The sequence below is a fragment of the Opisthorchis viverrini genome (genome assembly GCF_000715545.1).
Source record: "Opisthorchis viverrini unplaced genomic scaffold opera_v5_453, whole genome shotgun sequence".
Lineage (NCBI taxonomy): Eukaryota > Metazoa > Platyhelminthes > Trematoda > Opisthorchiida > Opisthorchiidae > Opisthorchis > Opisthorchis viverrini.
The window spans coordinates 318535-341812 of NW_008752111.1; the positions used below are offsets into that span (position 1 = coordinate 318535).

Sequence of the window (23278 nt, forward strand, 5' to 3'; positions counted from 1 at the left end):
TTGGTGCAGCGCATTCAGTTACTTCGGAACATCATAAACGAGAGATTCAGTTGGGTTCCACGACAGTCTCTCTTAAACACCAAATATGTTTGCAAATGAGTGTGTTTGCTAAAGATTTAAATTCTTCCGTGACTGAGTGAAAGGAACTGTTTTGCGTGTCATTTGGCTTGAAGTTGTATACTTGGTGCTTCAAATGGAGTTTGTTAGTTCCTGTGTAGAGTGAACTTTTCTCATCTAAAAAATCTAAATATCAGTTGAGCAAAACCATAACGTCCACTGTGCTTTACACAAAAGTGACGTTGTCTAACTCTAAAACCCACCTCAGTTTTATTTTTTTGTAAAAAAGATGCTCAGAATTACCATGCACAAGAATTGTCTCTCATTGCCATGTGCAGCTTGGGGTCTATTCAGTCCTTTGACCCACGATATTGACAACTGAGTAACACATGTATCATTTGATTTCCGCTAATTCTCTATCAAATAAACCGGTTGACTTTAACGTGATTAGATTGTACAATATATACTGCGCGTGGACTGTTAAGGATTCGGAAGAGAAACAAATAAATCGATGCTTTTTAAGCCCAAAATGTATTTCCTGGACACATTGTTTGACGTGTAAACAGATATGGCTTCAGTTAGGGTCTCATCCTGTAATTGATGCGAATCTGTGCTGAATAGCTGCGGAGCACCTCACAGTTGTCTTTTCCACTCGAAAATTCCAGAGATCGTAAGCTGTAGGAATGCGCCAATGGGCGGGAAACAGCTCAAAAAATGACGTGGACAATTTGTTGCTGTTGCGAATTTTAGGCTGCAGTAAAACAAAAACATCAAATTTTCAAATAATTCATTATTCAAACAATCAGATTAAATTTTGCCATGTTCACTTTACCACTAACCCACCTGAGTGGGGACATTCAAGTATTTCTTAATTAGGTACCACACTAATTCAAATCAAAAATACCGACAGAAGGACAGTATTTGTAGAAATGCAACAACACAAAGCAGTTTAACCTTGGCAGAATAACTGATAAGTAAGAATGACTGCAGTGGGACATCACGAAACGCACTTGTGGCCTCACGAAGCTTTATTTTCAGCGAAATCGCCTGGGTCTAAAAGTACAAAATCCAAGTAGCGTTAGATCCAATTAACCACCCCATCCCCATCCCCAAACTAATTGTCCCAGCACCCTTGGACGAACACAGGTGAACGAAATCTGTGAACGACCCCAAGAGGAATTTTCCATTAAGGTGTCCTAGACTGAAGAAGCAGGGACGAAAAAATCCGGGTTCATCATAAAGACGAACCCTCCCCCTAACCGATCTATCGTAAAGCTTAGTCATCGCACTAATCAACAAACAGGGACATCAGACTGAACACCCAGCACTGATCACGTCACTAGTCATAAGGAATCTCACGGATTGGTTCCCTGACTGCCTTAAAAACCCAATCAACCTACTTACTTACTCACTTGGCCTGACGAAGCTTTTGTGTCAAAAGCGAAACGCTGCCCAGCAATAAATCCACCGATTGTTTACCAAACCCCTCTGAAACGAAAGCTTTATTTTCCCTATTCGATCGGGCACTGCTTGACCATCACCAATTTGGTGCCAAATTATCGCTGAAACCTAGACACAAAGTCTTCGTTGATGTCCAGCGGTGTAGGTATAGTCACTTGAGGTCACCACTACATAGGTGCACCATTTCTGGAGCTGGTGGTTTGGGCTCTATCTATATAACAATCTAAATATCCTTATAATTCTGCTTGAGTGCGAAAAGCCGGATAATGGTAGACTGCTAGTCGGTTAAGCAGCTGGTCTTTTGAAATGTAATCAACCCAGAATTAGCCCCCAAATATTGGTTTTTATTTCAACGAAGTTGAAATAGGCAGCTACTGTAATGATGGCAACTCAAGTGATTTTAACAGTATGAGTGCATGAAAGGTAACGTGGCGACAACAAAGTGCAGTTTACGAGTTTTATCAATGTCTGAAAACTTGCATTTTGCAAGAAGTCTTGTTCATGCTACTTTCAATATCTAAGACTTCGTGACAGAAGAGCAAGCTCCTCTAATAAATAATTTATGCAAATATACGTGCCTATATACGTAAATAAATGTGTGCGAATAGTCATTTGTAGTGATAATCCAAGCTCAATCCTGCATCCGGATTTGTGCATTTTGCAAAATGTTGTTTCAGTTTGGTTCTATCATTACTTTCCTTTTACAGAAGGTAAGCCAACCAACGTAGTCAGACTGAGACCTTCAGACTGATTATTCCAGTGCTGGTTTAGCTGCTAAGGGTTCCGCCTAACTGTTTTCAAAACCCATCTGGCATTCTTGATCTTCTGAAACGGACAGTCCTAACCAGCTCCCTATATCGAATGTGGTGAAACCACCTTATCCCGGAAATACTTTGAGGCGGTTTCTATACAACCTAATTATTCGTAAGCTCCCTTCACATAACATAAATAACTTACAAAGAAAAGTCGGAGTACTTCAGATGGGTTTCTTATAGAGATAGAGATAGAGCTTTGAAAACACTATCGACGAGCAAACGCTAAAGATTTGCCTACTTCCGAATCATTAGAATACATCTACTAACTATCTATCGGTCCATCCATCTATATGTCTATCTATCTATCTATCTATCTATCTATCTATCTATCTATCTATCTATCTATCTATCTATCTATCTATCTATCTATCTATCTATCTATCTATCTATCTATCTATCTATCTATCTATCTATCTATCTATCTATCTATCTATCTATCTATCTATCTATCTATCTATCTATCTATCTATCTATCTATCTATCTATCTATCTATCTATCTATCTATCTATCTATCTATCTATCTATCTATCTATCTATCTATCTATCTATCTATCTATCTATCTATCTATCTATCTATCTATCTATCTATCTATCTATCTATCTATCTATCTATCTATCTATCTATCTATCTATCTATCTATCTATCTATCTATCTATCTATCTATCTATCTATCTATCTATCTATCTATCTATCTATCTATCTATCTATCTATCTATCTATCTATCTATCTATCTATCTATCTATCTATCTATCTATCTATCTCAAATAAACCTGCGACAGTGACATGTTAAACGCTGTTGAACAGTTGTGAGTGCTGCCGATGATGAATGGGAGAAATTGAACCAGAACTTTTGAAAAATGTGGATCGTATCACTAAGGATCGACTTGATTAGACCACGGTGTTTTTGCGCATTTCCCCACTTTCAAGTATTTTTCAAGCTTACGTGAAGAGCTGCCATTAAATAAGGTGCGTAACATTCGTAAATATTACTTTTTTGCTACTAAATTCATTTCTAATCATATTAACACGAGTTTTAACTCCATATACTAGTTACCTCATCAAAACATTTTGTAAGCAACCGGTATGCTTTCGACTGTCCACTAAAGTCGATTTTGGGAATTTGGATGGGTATTGAGCCAAATAACTTGTAAGACTTTGTGAATTGTTTTTTAATATTGCTCACAAATAGAGCCTTCAGGACTAGGTGAAGGGTTGAATAATCTTTCATGTGACATGTCCAAAGATCCGCCCGTAAGAGGCCGCGCCCAGAAAATGATTGAAGAGATTCTTTAGTAGAGTACTGCACCCAGGTACCCACTGTACCTTTCTATGGATAATCAAGTTACTATGAAACATTGGGAACATAGATTTCACTGTCGACAGAGAGTATTTGCAGCAAAGATGCAGCACTTTGAGATATCCATAGAATAATCAGGAATAAGGGTGTCACAATGCTCCCAAAAATCCTCCAAACGGCACATGCTAGCCACAACCAAGAAACGCTTGTATGGTCTGTAATGCACGCCGGTGCACCGAGCTTACCGATTTTCACCTGTTATCTCAATAAATGCTATCGTGGAATCTCCACAACCAAGAAACGCTCGTGTAGTCTGTAATGAACGCCGGTGCACCGAGCTTACCGATTTTTACCCGTTATCTCAATAAATGCTATCGTGGAATCTCGTAAGCTTGAAGAGCAAATCTCCCTTCAGCCAAGAAACTTTTCATTGTGGAATAAATGAATACATATTCTAAATTCCGTTTTAGCTCTGCTGCTTCTCTGAGGATTCTCTTGGACCTACCGTACGACGCTGGTAACATTAATGACATTGTCAAGTTATGTATTTACCACCAATTAGTCGGAATTTTAGGGTTTGATAAGAAGTCTCCGGTGCGGGCGAACAAAAGATCGCCAATTGGATCCCTCCTGAATACTCAAAACAAAAGCGATAACTGGATTTGATAGTAGTTATTCACTCTAGTCAAACGGGAGTTTTCGTGCACATTTCCGCTGGTCCACAAAGTTAGTTGGCTGATCGAAGTTGGTCCACCGTAGCAAGGCCACTTTAGAATGATTAATAACAACGTACAGGCAAAAGGAGCTTGAGAAACGCACGACGGTCTCATGCATTGTTTTTCCTGTAAAACTGGCTAAATGAGAAAAACTGTCGATGCGCGTTCACGCAATTTATGAATTGGAGGCTCTTTGATATCGCGATAGCTTATACGTTAGTCGATGCGAAGGTAGATTCGCCAAATACAAGCTGGTCCCCCTAGCACTGTACTAACGAGTGCAGATACACACAGCATTTTATACAAAATTTACACATCAAACTGGGCTAAGTTTGTTCTACTGGGTTGCAAACCATAACAGCCAGATATATTTGGAAACATGTGGCGAAAGACTGACACGTTTTTAGCGCAGCTCACGTGAATGAGATAAAGTTAGTATTTTAGTTTTGTCTGCCGACTAGGCCATTTCAAAATATATATATAGGCCATTCAAAAATATATTTTGAAGACAATCAAACCATAACGGCCAGATATCTTTGGAAACATGTGGCGAAAGACTGACACGTTTTTAGCGCAGCTCACGTGAATGAGATAAAGTTAGTATTTTAGTTTTGTCTGCCGACTAGGCCATTTCAAATTACATATAGGCCATTCAAAAATATATTTTGAAGACAATATCGGTTTTTAGGCCGAGGATCACAAGACGGGAAGAGAAGGATATCTGATGTGCAAGGTTAAAAAATTCAATATTCAAAGCGATACGGGAGATAAAACGGAAATCGGGCCACTGGTTGAACTGATGATAAGATTCTGTGTCTTAATGAAATAGCCCAGAGATGAATCTACCGATTTCTGAAGGTCACATTACCATAGTTTATGAATAGAACCGCCACTGGATATGTCCATTCTTCCATACTTTTCACATGTTTAAAAGTGAGTCGGACAACTTAGACCACTTAGGCATTGTATGCCTAACTGAAACCTCAAAGACACTTTTGAGTATGTTAACACTAACTGGCAGCTGGGCGTACCTGATATGATGTCACTTTTTACTCGTCACCATATCGAGACTCAAACCAGAGAGTTTCATTACGTCGAACAGTCTGGAGTAGTCTTCGATCAATATATGCAGCCTCAAAGTTTTGGGAGAAAATTCTTATTAAACGTGGGGAGATCAAACGGCCCAATGCTTGCTGGAATATTTAAGACCAGGTTCAAAAGATGTCAACTGAAGTTTTCTCTCGAGAGTTCATCGTACCAATCTAGCATGACAATCAATTTCTATAGAGGAAAATGTTGGCAGCACAACTACGTGCACAGGACCAACATCTCAACCGGAATACTCTAGGTGAACCGATTATCAGATCCGAAGTCAAAAGACTACCTGAAGTCGGATCAATGAAGGTCACAAGCCGGAACTCGGAGGGGCCAAGGACAGAGGTCACTGCAGCATCGACCAGAGTACTAGGGCAGGAGATGCCAAGCTCAAAGGTTACTTGGGCAGCAACGAGTCAGGACACGGGATTACAGAGCAACTAACGGAACGCCCGACCAAACAACCAATCGTGATCGAAGGTCAGTACCGGTCAGCAGCACTTATATTACCACACCCTAAACAATGTTCAAAGCAAAACCCACCAATACGTTCGCTCACAACGTCCTGAAGATGTCACCTCAATTGTTAATCCAACGATTGAAACCAAATTCCCGAACTTCGCGAACAAAAAAACGACTATCATTTTCGTTCCAGGATCAGAAATTTAGAGACGATGAAATGTCCAGAGGAAGGGATGATACCCGAATGGAAAAAGTCCGGATCTGATTGGGCTTCAAAGAGGCTTGGTAAACAATTGGCCTTTTTATGTTAGTCGTCCTTACTAACAAACGAATAGGACCATCAGGCCTACAACAAGCAGTGATCAAGTCGGCTAGTTATATGAAATCTCAAAGGTTCGTTCTTTGGTCGCCTTAAAAACCCGGTCGACCTGCTTACTTATTCATTTGGCCTGATGAAGCTATTGTGTCAAAAGCTAAACGTTACCCAATAGTAAATGCACCGATTGTTCACGAAAGATCCCTGAAAATAGAGCAGATCTAGAGTGGACAACGAACAGTAGTTTTAAGAGCTTTGTATACTTGAATTCATTTGGTGAAGCTATTGTGTCAAAAGCTAAACGTTACCCAATAGTAAATGCACCGATTGTTCACGAAAGATCCCTGAAAATAGAGCAGATCTAGAGTGGACAACGAACAGTAGTTTTAAGAGCTTTGTATACTTGAGTGAATAAAATAGTGTGAGTTTATTTATATAGCGAGCTGAAAAGCGACCTAAAACAACCGGTCTGTCCTGCAGATGTATTTTATTCACCAAACGATATTTAGAAGACTACCAACAGGCTAGCAACGATGTAAGCAGCGGAAGATTTACTGGCCAACACCAGCATAAGACCGATTCTGAGCATGTGACTAAAAAGTCGTCCATTGTCTGCAACCAGCTCTTGGGTGTATTCATAGCAATACCTTCAACAGTCATCTTGCAGCAGTCGTACGAAGCAAAAATGGAAGCCGCAAATGCTGGTTGGTTTCGTTAAACTGTGGTAAAAAGTGCACTTTGTTGATTGTGATCACACCGTCTGTCACATCAAAGCCTTGCGGTGATGCTTTCAAACATTTTGTGTTCTATATTACCCAAAGACAACAAACGAAATGCAACATATTTTTGTGTCCCAAACTTTCTGATGACAAACGTGGCTGTGCTCGATCATTTGAAAGGGTTTTTATGTAGAAGCAGTATAAAATGCTTTCATGAAATAAAAGAAATGATTCCCAACTTCCCAAGGCTAGAGATACATTTTGTAGGTGGAGCTGCAGTACGAGTAAAATCATAGAAGGCACTTAAAGTGTCTGCTACCTGCTTTGTTGTCAACTACTTTTCCCCAAACTAATTCACCATCAAATAACCTTACGAGAAAACAGTTTTTGTGAATAAATTCGAAGGATCTGCAGTGAGTTGGACTAAGCTAATGTGATAAGTGTTACCGAGAGTTTAATCCCAAACTAATATGGAGTTCAGACTTGGCCAATAGTCTTATTTTGTTAAGCTATGTTTGGTGGCATTCTTCTGAAACGTACAAGTAATAGCCTGATCGGTTCTTGTTCAATAGGTGTTTTACGATAGATGCCGCGTGGGCAACCGCGATCTCACCAGATTGAGTCCTACATGGTGGCTAAACTATCTTACAGTGGCTGACACTCACAAGAGAACTAGGTCGCTGTTAAGCTCTGGCAACATTCAAACAGAATGATTACCAACCCCAAGCACGGCATCCCATCGTGTTCTCATCCACGGTCCCAGAGAAGACAAAAATAGAAAGTTAGATGTTGCATCATAGGGTCGTTGGAAATGTAAAATACGAGTTGCTCTCATGGTATCATATGATGGAGTCTCATTAATTTATCACCTAAATTGGTATCAAAAGTTAAATCAAAGAAGCAAAGTCTGCATCATCAAGCACTTAGTCCGAGTAGTGACTGGCCCCATCTACAACGCAGTATTCGCGGTAATGCGAATCCTAATGCCGATGGGGTACACGCACGTTACTTTGCGCAAAAACATTTCAAGACGTGAGTACCGTGAATCTTGATGAATCTTCGAGACCCCGATTGGAAAATCTTGCAATATCCTATATCCAAAAATATAGGAGGAAACAATAAAGATGCAGCCTGTACAGCTGGTTCGGCAGTCTGCTTAACCAATTGGAGGGTTGGCGCTGTGACATTATGAGGGTTCTTTGAGTTGCATCAAGCTACGGTCTCAAGTTGTAAAGCGTATTACTGCAGAGGTCTGATGAACTCATTTATCAGAGTTGTAAAGATGAACTCCTCGAAATTTCCAGACGCTCCTCGCGAAGAGCCTATTTTTCTGTTTTTGGCAGTGACTGCTTTATTAACTGTACGAAGACAACAAAAGATCTATTGTTCTGAGGACCCAAGGTGATCTGTGCATCTCGAACTCGATATAATTAGACTGAAAAGGATAATGACTAAGATATTTTGTCCTCTGTTTGAGGGCAGATCCTTCACAAGGCTCCAAGGAAATACAGGTTGAAGTAATCTATGGACGAATTCAAGTCACTCGCATACATCAAAGCGTGACGTAGTTTCATATCATCCGCAGAGAGGGAGTATCAACCTCGGGTAATCATTATTGGACAAAAGAATGGGACGAGATTATAATACTAGACAAGGTGATATACCTTTGGAAATACAGACTGCTGCGAGTGTTCTCGATTTTTGTGTGGAAGTATGCACCGACCAGGCCGACACTTATATGTGCACCTAAATCATCTCAAGAAGCGCTGGGAACTGGGTGAAAACATAAAAATTCGAAATGTAATGTCTGATGTTATCATTAGTATCTCTTAACACTGCCTCAAAACGTCACAGATATAGAGAATTTGGATTCTGTCGTTTGATGTGGTCCGCAATTCAGTCACAACCGTGTTATCCTTAATAGTTACTCGACCGGCTGGTGTTCGCCCAATGTTGCTCTGCTTTGGTATTTTTAGCCTTTAATGTAATTATCTGTAGTCAGTATTTGAAAGGAACCCAAAGTCCTGCCCTAAAAGCAGAAATTTGACGTTAATTGAGCGTAGGAAGAACCCTTTTGTGCATACTAACATTTCGTTTTAATGTTTGGCTCTGTCTAGCGTGATCACTCCTGTGATGCGTGGCGTGAAACTTGCAGTGCCGCTCCTTAGTCGTTTCTCAGCTATCTATATACCTCACTCTTTTCACAAAACGTAGCCATCAACAATGTAGAATCTATAAAACGCTTTTTAAGATACTATCTCAAAGGAATTCTTACTGGTAATGAAACGTTACCTGAATGATGTAAGATTTGAAAATTTAAGCACCATTCAACAAGCAACACAAATGACATGTAATTTATTCCCGTTGTGAACAAAACATTTGGCACTACCTAAGATGGATATCACTTTTATTGACATACTGGAAGATCCCCGCTTTGATCCATGAGTAACAGGCGTATCTTGTACGATAGAAAACACGGATTGCTACTGAATCACCGAAGTTGCTTCAAAGACGTTTTTGCTCTCTCGTAGGAGGCGAAAGAAAGTTTGAACTTTTTGCGCGAAAACTAGGGACTTATAATGTATCTCTGTCACTATTATCTTGAATAATAAATTTTAAAAGTTCAGATATTTCAGGTAAAGTGGCTTCAGGCAAAGCCGATATTGTTGGTCGGCACCAAGGTTTCATACATCAAGACGGACGCCATAAGACTCACCCAGTTTACCGTGCACTTTCAAGCAATTTATTATTGTAGCATTGAGAAATCGCAAAACAAGTGTTCGCATCCGATGTTTTGCTGAACATTTTGATGCTACCTAAGCAGAAGTTCAGGCGTGCTCCAGTGATAATTCTTCGTGTTCGTGCTGACAGTAACTCCACAAATGATCTTCCCAACAGTAGGATAACAGGTGAATGTTAAACCAGTTAGAAAAATCAAAATGGTTGCCTTGGAAGACATTTTAGCATAGATTTTGGGAAAATGTCCGGAGGCTTCTGGCTAAGAACAGAACGCCGGGCATGCCCTGGTCAGTAATTTTATGTTGCTATTTCTGATATTTTTGATATGTTCGCGCGCGTGTTCTTGACAGACATGAATAACATCGTTGACAGAAACCTGTTCGACATATGCTGTGGCATCGAGACCCTTTTAGATAGTCTAAATCGATATAATTTACGGCGAGGTCTTAGTTAATTAAAACCTCTTTTCAAGTGCAATGAGCCAGGCCGGTAGTGCACGGTGATCCCCGCAAATGGTGTAAACAGTCACCGGGGCCGAACCTTACGTTGAACCCGCCACTCAAGAGTAAATGTCATTTCACAACTACCCGTACAAAGCTTCGAAGCATATCACCTCACTTCATTCGAAGAAAATATTTTCGGAGAATAGAAACTCAACAAAAAACAATGGTCACGAAGTTTCATGAAATCACGACCTTAGTTCCTTCTCCAAAATCTTTACAAGCCTGCTTTCAATAGCTAAAGCACTGATTTGTGGTTTGGAAACCTAAGTGACTTAGCCATGCATCCCTTTGTCTTGGGTACCTTAATCAAAGTGACTTGTTGCAATAATGTCCTGCTTAGGAGACCTCTCCCTAAACTTTGTCCAACCATCTGGCGAAGTGATTATATACAGTGATTTTAAACGGCTTGTGCGTTAAAATGTCCGTGGCATAGCAACTTCCAGGTCTTAAATACGGTTATCAGCGCCTGTCTCTACTGATGATAATTTGAGCTTGTGGTTGCTAACTTTTGTGGACCCAAGTTATAGAAAATTAGATCTACGACCTAAACTAAACTGTTAAGCATGTGGTCACGAAAAATTCCTGCATCTCTTATAATTGCTGAAACAACCTAGGGATAAATTGCACTCATCCTAATTTGGTCGGCAGTGAACAACTTCTAATTTGTTGGCGATATGCACGTTTTTCGTGCGAAAACCGGGCAAATGAAAGCACGAATCCAGTGAGAAAAAATTTCCGAATTCAGCAAAATATACAAATTCTACATGCAGTTCTAAACCTAATCGTGATTCTGAAATAATATGCTAATTTTAAGGCAGTGATAGACAGGATCAGGTATAGGCAGTTATCCTTGTGAAACTGATTGTGACCAGTGTTCTCCACACTGCTGGTTGCTTTCTTTCGGCTTGATATTTCGCTACTTCAGGGGCTAAAATAGGAGCACGCATTTGAGTGGCACGTTGTAAAAACAAATGAATATCAGGAAACGCTTTGAGCTCATGGTTCAACACCACAATTTCCGGGGTTAAGTGTTCCTAGTACGCGAGAGTAAAGCCCATAAATTTGTCTTGAGTCAGGTTTGGAAGCGCACTAAAATTATAGTTCAAGAAGACAGAAATTGCTCTTCAACCACTCAGAACCAAGGGAAGTATACCTGAAGGCCGGAGAGCAGCTGTATCAATAGTAATGGGAATGGCGCGCTTATGAGGTACGTGAGAACATATCCAATCAAAAGAGCGAGCTAACCACAGAACGTATCATCCACTCGTGATTGCGTCTTCTATTTGTTGTTGGATTCCTATGGGCACAAACGCCCTGGATACTCAAAACCAAAGCACAGTCATGGTTTGCCATCTATTACGACATTTTGGTACACTGTTTCTCAGTTTTCCAGGAAAGATTCGCCTAATTTTTGAAGCGAAATTCCCCCTAAAACACTCAAACGTGTGAAAATTATCTGTAAAAAGATTAGAGGAAGGATAATTCACACAGTGACTGAAGTCTTCATGTGAGTATTCGTCGTTCGAGGAGTCCGTTATCGCGTGACCACTTAAGTGGGCAGGATAATTCCAGGCTGAGTGAAAATATGCCGTCTATGTTCGCGCGCCTCTCAGTGACTGTCATCCGCTCGTTCACACTTTTAACTGGACAAACGTTTTTTGCTGGGCTGCCTTGCCTCCTTACTATTATCTCTGTTACAAAATGCTGACTATTCTATATAAACTCGAATCACCAATCAACAGGTTTCTATCCATCTTCTCGACTTTTCAGCGTAGATCTGTCTCCTACTTACCGAATTTTTATAGAGAATTTGTCAATTCCCTCACCCTTTTCAAACGTTGCCTAACAGTAACTTCTGCCTTTCATTATCTTCTTCATTCTATTTTCGAGGGTTGTTACTCCAACAAATTTATTACCTGAAATCAGTTTCTTCCTTAGGATTTGTTTTGATTAACTGCGTATACGTCCCACTTCACCATCCGCAAACATGTTCACAAAATTATAAAAACGTTATACTAGTAATGGACATCTCTCGTTGTTTAGCCCCTTTAGTGAAAACAGCATTCTAACTAGATACGTAATTTATTCGTCGTTTCTTAGGGACGAACAAGCAATCCTAACTATCTGGTAATTAGTGCGTGTCCATGAGGTGCTGGCATTGTTTGTAACACTCAACTTCAGTGTCAAAATTGTTTTCGCTCCCACCACAGTAGTCGTCGTAGGGTAAGCATCTCATTTGACTTTGATCGTAGTAGTATTTCCTGGTACGTGCACTGCAAAATCAGACTTCCTTTTACGTAGACAGATATCTAAAAAGAACCATGTATGATATGTTTTACTGAAATTACAGCTGTCACAAAAAGCGAACCAACAGCACTAACGGCATTTAGCTAAATACAACCAGCTTACGTTTAAACTAGAACGCAGAAATTTGAAAAACAGATTAACCCAAGCAGTATTTCAACAAAATTATCAACGGGTTTTTCAGAGTACTGAGGAAACAATACGGTTGCTGGTAAGGGTACGTGAAAAATGTTTGCAACAAACAGAAAAATAAATAAAAGACAGTACTCAATATTACACATTACTGAAATAAAATGGATCTGTAACGATTTGCCTAAGGCGCTTACCAAGTGAGCTTTCTCTTTCACCCACGTTGCGGGTGCATCCGTTGTCGCCATACACATCTAGCCAATTAGTGTCATGCATATTCCTAAATTTACATAGGACAATATGGGAAACAAATATTCGAGCTGAAACCATTGATATCGTATAGCCTACACTTATTCTATCCGAAACCTCATTTTACCACTAAATTCTCCTTGACCAAGTTAAATGTGCAAATTGAATATATATTACTCAAGTTACTTTAATCTCAGAAGAACCTAAATCCAATTCCAGCGACTTACCTGGGTTTTGTAATATAAATACACTGCATAATACTAAGGCAAACACACTCAGGAGGAATAATCTGAAGTGCATTCTTCCCCAGACAAGTGGCTGAAGTCGCGCGCTAAAGCGTCTTAATAAATACTGTTCCGCTGTGCAACAGATATCCCTGACTGGTTTGATCTGATGCAGTGCAGGTTACTCAGATTCACTCATGTGATGTTGAATAAACTCCTTCAAGAGTTATTTGAATTGTATCACGCAGCAAAGCTAATAGCTAGTTTATTATCTTTGAAGATCCACAGGCGACCCACCTGAGTGTACTGGTGCATCAAAATTATCGTGTGTAAGCCAGTCGTTCACTACAAATTGAATCCAGTAAGACGTATAGTGAAGATATGTTTGACCTCCAAAAATATTTGCCATCAGCAGTTTTGCAGAGGAAAATCGCAGGAATCTTTTGCTTACTTTATCCCAGTTGTGTGCAACCCATCATATCAGAACCAAAATACGGGTTTAGGAAAACGCATCCCAACAACCAAGACACCCATCGATGATGAAATACTTACTCAAAAATAGAGGGCAAACAGTCTTGCCATCCCGCTGGATTTGATGACACCGTCAATCTCCTTTACACCAATCAACTCACTCAGGTGAGTTCATCAGCCCATTCAACTTTTTATTTAACAAACTAATGTATTTTAGATGAATAAAAATTTTCCTTAATCACTAATATCAAATCATTTGCTTTAACAGTGAAAAGACCGAAGCAATATAGCACTTTGCATCATGGTACCTAAATACAACGTTACTTGCAAAGCCGCCTTTTTTTGTAACGGGCATTTTAGCAACTTCTTCAGGATAGCAATACTGTGGACATCCAGGTTATTGCCCACTGTTTCAAAGCACAATTGGTTGGAAATTATCTTTTCAACCTATCATAGAATGTTTGAAAAATACAACAATCTTCACCAGAAGCAAGGAAATATATTATGGTTGGTAAACAGCTGGACTTCCATGAATTCTTTTACAAACTACCCGATGAATTGACCCTGATTTTGTCCATATCCGATTCCAAACTTCTGGGTAAAGCTTAACAAACGGTCGCGGTCAAGGGGGTTATTTTTTAATAGTTCAGTTCTTTCCTTAAATGGTGCATTCAAATGAAATGTAAAAGAAAATATCTATCTGAAAGTGCAGTATTTTACAGCGCTAAGGCCATCATAGCCTATTAATCATAAGCAGCACAAAATTACTGTTATGTCCGTTTCAGTTGGAACAACACCCGAAAATCCCCCACTTTGCCATACCGTTGATTGATGGTCTATGAGGCAACAACCATCCCAGACCAACCCAATGAACTACTACAACCTAATTGCCACCTGGTTACCGCTTCAAAACACAAATCAGAACGTAGAAGAATGTGAATTAAACAAAGTGAAGATTTTGTGTTTACCATTATAATGGTTCATTGTTATTAGTATTGTTTTCTAAATTTTGAAGAGCTCTCTAGTCACCTTAGCGGATGTTTTAATCCCGGGAAGCTTCAGCGCGCTGCTTAAACATGTACGAATTTAGTCGGCCACATGTAGTTTACATCTCATACCGAGATAAATAAGATGACACTGAGGAATTTTAAATCAATTATTTGCTTAAGAGTTTCATGCTGGATAATTTGGTGTTGTCTGAGCACCAGCGAAATACAATCAGTTTTCTTGTTGACAGTCATCATATAATCGTTCATTCGTAAAGATGTAAGAAAATGATGAATGGTTTCATGGCGATCAAACGGGAACCAGTTGAAAACATCAAGCATGCTGCCTCTGGCAAATGTAATCAATAAAATTTCGGAAGATCTGGAGACCATTAAACAACAGCTAAACGATATGTGTTTATTTGTCATAATTTTTGTTTTGGCTTTGTCAAACATGCGATGTCTTTGCGTACACCGAATAAAGATATACAATATTTTTGACAGAAAACTTCCCTACCAAAAATTGAGGTCGTTTTAATTTGGCTAATATCGTGCGTTTCCCTAAAAGTATGGTTTGATTATAATCTTTGTTCAAGGGCAGCCATCTTGGTTGGTTGCCCACAGTGATTTTCGCTTCTGGTACTTTGCAGAGGCAGGGAGCAACATTTCACTTCTAGTCCCAGTCAAACTGGAAATGCCTTATAATCATGGATGAATGAAACAACACAACTATATATAGCTCTTCAGAGAATAATATCTAATCTCATCCGAAGGAGATATTTCCACAGAATAAACAATTAATTAAAAAGCCATTTAGAAGTGCTGAGACGTCATTCTGACCGTAAAAATCATTGAACTTATCTCCTGAACAATAGTATTTGTTGGGTTTCAATATCTCCGACAGACTTTTTGAATCTTCAAAACTCTTAAATGTGGTTTGGCAGTTTTAACCTTTTAATCAAATGTTCTTTGTCTTCAAATTTCTTCCTCAAGATGCTTTTCTGGCATGGTGACGTACTTCGGCCGTTTGCACTATACTACGCCATTTGCATACGAAATCGTTTGCTACTGTTATGTGTGATCTAGCTAGTATTTAGATGCTGCAAAGGCGGCGTTCAAACAAATTGAATTCTGGCAGTTCCATGGCTATTTGTAAACAACATATGAGGGGTTTGGAATTTCATACTCGGAACCATGAACCGTAACGACAAACGTCCTTTCACGACAGGTACAATCAAAAAAATACCCTATCACCAATACGCAGCTCATTTAAAACACTGAGTTGCCGTGTTCTATGTGAATACCTAGATGGACTGATATTGATAGGATTATGAAACAGCTGTGACTGAATTCTCAACTGGTGTAAATAGTTTATAAATAAAAGATTGTATATTATTCACTCATCCTCGAATTTATGGTCAAGAGCCTTCAGTTGACGTATTCGACGGCACGGTTGCTTGGCGCAGCCAAACTATGGCCGCCATCTGCAATGTGACTGCGTTCGGTTAAGCTATTTTGACTCGGTTTGATAGCACCCGAAACATCATGCTGACTCATTTAGACTGATCCCGTGATTTGCGTAGAAAACGTGGAATACGACCGATCCTACTGCTTGACAGTACATCTTCGGTTGTTACTTAAAACAGCTGTCGGGAAGTTCAGCGGAAATTTATCCTTGGCGTCGGTACTGTGCAACAGATAACTGCTGATTTAGTAAAGCAAATGCTTATAAAGTCATCATAAATGTTCTTCCGTACTGGAAACATTAGCGTCCAGTGAATTGCCTCATAAGCAACACCGCCTCCAGCCTTGAGCTTATTGTAGATGAGTGACTTTGGGACCTTTAGTCTACTTCTGCTATAAAATGTTACCTCAAATATTTTGTCAAAAAGTAATTCGGATGTTCATTTCCCAGCAAGCTTGTAAAGACTATGTGGGTCACCTTCGGAGCTAGATTGCACTCGTGCAAATCTTATGACCTTGACACATTGTGAAACTCAACGTCAGGGAACATTTCTGGTGATCCCGTTACTGAAGGTCGCATTATCACTGAGGTGTCATCAAACTTTGAAAAGGGCGTCAAACTTATGGACTCATTAGACAAGAGAAGCATAGCATCGGTTAAAACAATGAAAACCGACGGCTATTTGAGCGTGATGCTGGATCACGACAGCGCAAGACATACACGAGGAAAACGTGCATACTAGTGTGTTAACTAACAAAATGGTGCGGAGCGACTTGACTATTTCAGCGACCGATGCAACCACTCTAGCGACCGCAGTAAGCAAACACATGAATCTGTCATCAGACCACATCTAATCGACTGCGTTCTCACCGTGGATCAACGTTGCGAATACTCCTATACACGAAAACCACAAGACAGTATTGACCGAAGATGCTGGCACCAAAGTTTGTAACTCCACTGAAACTAGTTAAATTTAAGAACATACCGGCCAGTCAACACCCACCTGGAAGAATTGACAAAGTAAACCTCGAGTAAAAACGACGGGATATAGCCGAGTTTCCTTCTATAACGCTACTGATCGCGCACTGTTTCCATGTGTGTGGAATGTGGGGCCACGCTGCCGGGTGGAATGCGATGCCCACAACATTGCCAGATCTAAAGTCCACGACGCCATACATCCACTAAATGGCAACAATATTCAACACAACAGTCTTCAACAGTCTTCAGCAGTCTTCAACACAACATATGATGACCTGCTGTTTTCTTCAAAAAGCGCAACAATACCACCAGCGATGTGAAAATACCCCATTAGAAGGAAAGTAGTGGCCAATCTCCCATGGGCGTGAAAAGCACGATTTATATTGTGCAGATTGAACTTTGGAATGGACTATGCAGTAGAACGCTCAAATAACAACTGGAGCAGAGCTATGAATGTTATTTTAAAACGATACAATCCATAAAGCATCTAAACTGGTGAGATGCCACAGCAGCCACAACAGACATGTCGGTGGACCTGGGGAAGGCTCTACTATGGCGCATTTATGGTGAAGGACAATGTAGGGGGGTCTCCAAAGTAGAACTCACAACTTTGGGTACTCTGTTTGGAAGTGATTTCAGCTCTACCTGAACCGTTCGCCATCAGTGAACCGCTGGAGTTTTTGTATGAAACGAAATCGGGACAAAAGGATAACGATATTTCTTGCTAGGCGCACAGCTCTGATACCAAATGAAATGCAGAAGTATTTGACAAAAGTTTGATTTGCCAAAGCAACGACCATATATACTTCATCTCCAGTTTGAAAGATCAAAAAACTATTTACATAGCCTTCATCTGAGAGCATGCTGAAGTGCATGTCCATAGTTCACCGAGAGGTATTGTCTGAGGTTTCACGGAGTCGCTTCAAACGACTAGCTGAGAGCTAAACCCAAACTCCCTCCACTTTTGATGCCATCTATTATGAAGTTTCACTTTGCCAAACTGATACTCCGTAGCCTGTGTAATTTGCACAACCGATTGCTTATGCTTCAAATGCAGTAATCTAAAGCGCAATCGCAGATTGATACCACCGAAATTTGGTTATTAGCTTGACAAACAGACGTGTTTACTAAGATCCCATATTTCATCAACCACTCAGGCTTGTTCAACGGCGGTTAACGCCGATCGCTGAGCCAGCAGACTTATTTTTGCACACATTAATTACTGACAATCGCTTTGCAGAAGACAGCACAGTGGCTCTAACTATAGTGACATCTAATCGACACAGAAAAACGTACTTCAAGTCTCATTCCCTTATAAGTAGAGAAGTCATGAATTTAGCATAATATCATCCTGCAGTGTGAAAATCGCCACCGTTAGTCTGGCTGCTAATTCTAAAGTTTAGTGATGTAACGTGGCAGTACTAACTTCCAAACATAATTTTGAAGTGGAGGCTCATAGTTTAAAAAACAGCAGCTTGTATTATATATGAAAGCTCCACAAGCGTTTTATTGCCTAACGTAAGAGAGATGCTCGCTACCATTGACTAGATCAAAACCATATACAGTGACGAAGTCCACTGAATGCCGCAATAATCGTTCGACCAACTGACAAAGTAGCAGCTCATATAAAAGTCCAACAATAACCGAGCATTTCGGTTTTGCAAAAGCAAGGCAACAGTCCAAATAGGATTGGTTGATACAGACATTACTTTGAGTGACAGTGTTAAATTAACTTCCGAACCCAAAATGCAAATCGATTGCTGGTCAAGGGGGGATAGACATCTCATCCTGAATCATGAGTCACAATACTCCAAGTATGTTTCATACGGGAGGCATATTCGTAGCCCAAGATCGAAATCACCACCAGTGTCAGGTTGTCAGAATTGTGTTGAATTATGTAGATTTACTGGTGTCTATGACAAACCGTGAAATTATAGTTTAAAAACAGCAGCTTGTATTATATATGAAAGCTCCACAAGCGTTTTATTGCCTAACGTAAGAGAGATGCTCGCTACCATTGACTAGATCAAAACCATATACAGTGACGAAGTCCACTGAATGCCGCAATAATCGTTCGACCAACTGACAAAGTAGCAGCTCATATAAAAGTCCAACAATAACCGAGCATTTCGGTTTTGCAAAAGCAAGGCAACAGTCCAAATAGGATTGGTTGATACAGACATTACTTTGAGTGACAGTGTTAAATTAACTTCCGAACCCAAAATGCAAATCGATTGCTGGTCAAGGGGGGATAGACATCTCATCCTGAATCATGAGTCACAATACTCCAAGTATGTTTCATACAGGAGGCATATTCGTAGCCCAAGATCGAAATCACCACCAGTGTCAGGTTGTCAGAATTGTGTTGAATTATGTAGATTTACTGGTGTCTATGACAAACCGTGAAATTTAAAATGCTTGAAAAATTGGTGAACATTCGGGTTGTGGGTTGCTGCTCTGGATCCTTAAGTCCCGGACGACTGCTAAAGAAACTTCGATAGTATTGGTTTGGTGTTTAAATTCTGTTAAGCGTAGTTCACTATTCACAACTTCCAATCTTCCAAGCTTCTAGCTCTGTGAAAGCACAAACTGCCTATTGTTGCACAAACCACTTTGCTTGCGAAACTCACGGTGTCTGTAACAGAGTGTGAAGTGAAAATGGCAAATATCCACTTAAAGACAAAGCCTGATAGAAGCTAAGTTCGCAGTTATGTCGGTGACCACATTTTGGGAAGCTCATGCATTTGACATAACATTTTTATCGTTAAAATTAACAGTGAAAGCAGCTAAATTGATTTACTGTAAGATGAAATTATACCACAAAGATTCATTGGTCGTCCGCATTTGGCTTTTGTCTACTCCAACAACGTCTTCGGCCGTACAACCCCAATTTTGTCAGGTACCTAGTCCAAATAGACCATCCTATCAAAGTTATAGGACAAAACCGTATGATGTATGCTGCAGCCTGGTATACTGTTCGCTAGTCGCTAGCGTACGGGACTTGGTGAAATCAGATTCCAGAACAACAGCAACCGACAAGTCCCAAGGCCAAAGAACCATGAGACCCTGTCTGTTCTTCCGCTCAGCACAGCTTGCTCACCTCCTCGCAAGCGTCCATTAGCTGTGTTTTCCAAACAAATGATGAATCCTCTTGAATATGTGACTCGTTTCACACCGGCTCTCAAATTCACACAGCTTGTGCGATGCTTTCGAGTTTCCCGGAAACCTGTGATTTATTGAAAATTGAGTTAGAACAAAGTGAATTGGGGATCGCGAAACTAGAGCATCATTTCACATACGTCGCTGGAATCTCTGCTTTCTGTTAGGAAACTGCAGACGAATGGGGACTGTGTGTTATCATTCAGAACCAATCTCCCAAAGTCGGGCGTAATAAAAATTCGTAGCGAAGAACCTATTCGGTTATAAAACTTTCCACATTGGGAATGAGTGGCTGATTCTCGAACAGTACAACAATCCAGTGAATAAACCAGGTCTTTACATGATTGCCACTGCTTGTCACTTAAATGAAGTCGACCGAAAAAGACGTTGCTTTTAGTGGAAAGGAGACTGATTAGCCCTGCTCGCAAAACATCATATGCACATCCATTCTCCCATTACTAAATGTCTCATGAAATGACTTTGAAACGTGTGATGTTAACTGCTCACCTGGTGGATGATTTAACCGACATCAAACAATTTCCAAATTTAATTTTGATTGCTAGCTTGCTCACACGCCACTGCACGAAAATTCCCAACCTATGTCACCAACACCAAACTGAGATGTCAGCTCCTAAACTGATGACTCATTGTCATACGTGTAGGATAAGCGTCGCTAGTGGGAATGAACGAATCCGATGTCGAAAATATGGCTGTGAATATTCACCACACCCTGTATAATATATTACAACTCCCGGTAGTTTACTATGGTACACGTGGTGTGATTACGCAACACCCATCAACAAAGCAATCGAAAACAAGTAATATCGCATCTATAAGGATCAGAAAATCTGTGCCTGGTGTTACGGCCTATTTGTTCATGTTTTTTGTTCGAGGCTCTTGTATGAAGCAGCATGACCTTTTCGGCGTCGTGTTCAAGACCGTTGAAACTCTGAGGTCTATCGCGCGAAGCGTAGGCATTTAAGTAACCTACCATTATATTTACAAAATGTAATTATCGTACTGGAGAGTATAACTGGCCACATGCTGACCTCAGCTCAGCTTGTGCCTTTCCGTAACAATCTAGTCAGCATTGACTTCTGGTCTGTCGGGAGTTTATGTCCTGTTTCCACGTGAACACAAAACGACCCTAGGTAACTCCCAGGTGTATTCTCGCGTTCAGATAAACACCAGTTTGCGTCTACAAATTGCTTTATTTTATACGGTTTAATGCTGAACTCAGCATTACTACCGTCACACGTTTGGTGAATCCGCGTAATTCTCAAGAAATCCAGGACATCCCCTCAATGAGGGAAAAGTTATGATGATCATGAAAACTTACGATTTTGCTGGGTGAGTGTGTGCAAAGTCGTGAATGTGTGGGATGGGGTAACGATCTGGAGTCGTTATGTTATTTGGTGTACGGTAATCGCCGCAAGGTCTCCAATCTTTTGCAGTTTTCTTTGGGACTATGTGAAGCGGCGAAGCCCAAACACTTTTGGATGGCCGAATGATTCCCAACAGCAGTATAGCGTATGCTGCTTGTTTGGCGATTTTTAGTCTTTCCGGGTGAAGTCGCCTTGGACGTGAGTAAACGGGAGTTCCTCGTGTGTCAGTGTGATGTGATGCAGAGTGTGTCGGTTCTGCTTGATAAAAGTTTGGCCTTAAGAGTTCTGGAAATTCTCGGAGTAAGTCGTGGTAACGAGAAGAGGCGTGTGGTGCTAACGTTACTGGGCAAATGTTCGGCGTAACTGTGCCGTTTGCCGCCCTCAATGTGAGCGGGGAGGGCGTCAGTTTGGAGTCCGTAGCGGTTACAGGTATTACGCTAATATTAGCACCTGTGTCGACCAGAAAGCGGAGACCAGAGTTCCTATCTAGGAGAAGGAGACGGCGAGAGTTGTAATCTAGGCCAGGGACACTACTCGCCTCTACTGTCCGGCCTGTTCGTTTCCCGATTGAAAACTCCCTGCAGGTGATGATACCCGAAATGAACAAGGTTTTATGCATTTTCGAGCAGATCGACCGAACCGGGTGTGATACCAGCAGTACCCCTGGGAACGTTTAGAGGAAAGAGAACGATGTCGCTTGTATGCAGGCTGAGGCGTAGATCGACGACGTTGAAAAAGACCAAAACGAATAGCAGCTATTTGATTAGCGAGCTCATCGAGACGAGCATTGGTTGAGGAAACTGTGTTAGACGAGTCGAGGGAATTGATATTTGAAGTAGAAGACTGTATATCGAGTATTTTATCGGCGATACTTGCCCGTTGCGTCAAAGGGACGTTATCTGTATCCGGAGCGAGAATCGGCTGCACATGTGTTAGTAAACGTTTGAGGAAGAGCTGCTTGAGCAACGCGTCATTGATCTTTCTGTCACCCAAAATGCTGTAAAGTCGGCGTAAGAATTGGGACGGTGTACAACCATCTAGTGTTTCACCGCTTATCAGTTGTTCTAGGCGTTTATGTTCGGATAATGCAGTTCGCGCAATTAATGTATTTCTAAGTTGTGGAAATGGTTGGGAGTTATCCGGTGCCATAAGAATATCGCGTAAATCTGCCGCTATTTCAGGAGGTAGAACTGATAAAACATGGTAATACATAGTGTGCTCCTGGGTGATTCCTCTAAGGGCGAATTGAGCCTGCACTTGAGTAAACTAGATGTACGGATCATGGTGCCAGAACGGAGGTAGGTGAACAGATGCGGCGTTGATATTTGGCTGAGGTAATATGGAGTTTGGTGACCGAGCCATGGGTGTGTTGGACATGAATATGGAAGTCCAAATGAAAAAAAAACATCAGAAGTTACGAGAGTTCACAAACGTCGGGGTCACCAATTTGTTAATGCACTAACGGAACCCGAAAACTAGTTATACGAACGAGAAAACGGGGAGAACTAACAAAATCAGCTTGTTGAGTAAAAATTATTACAGTAGGTGTATATGCGTACAAGGGGACTTATCGTATTGCAGATTAAGGTTGGTAAATCCTGTTGTGAGTCCGGATGCAGGTATCGTGTGCTTCGCTGTTGTGGCACCCACACGTATTCCTGAAAATCCGTGAGTGAAACGCCGTAATTCCCAAGCGGCTCTGCTCCGAGCTGGGTGACGTGCGAAGCTCCGTTGAATTGATTCAT

The 23278-nt window shown here is 40.7% G+C and overlaps 1 protein-coding gene across 1 annotated transcript; it reads right to left on the minus strand.

Moving 5' to 3' along the window:
• Positions 1–565: 565 nt before the first annotated feature.
• On the minus strand, positions 566–23278 carry T265_11149 (hypothetical protein; the record flags this gene model as incomplete). Its single annotated transcript, XM_009177731.1, has 2 exons — positions 566–808; positions 23093–23278. The coding sequence occupies 2 exons, from the start codon at positions 23276–23278 to the stop codon at positions 644–646; spliced, it is 351 nt and encodes a 116-aa protein (XP_009175995.1).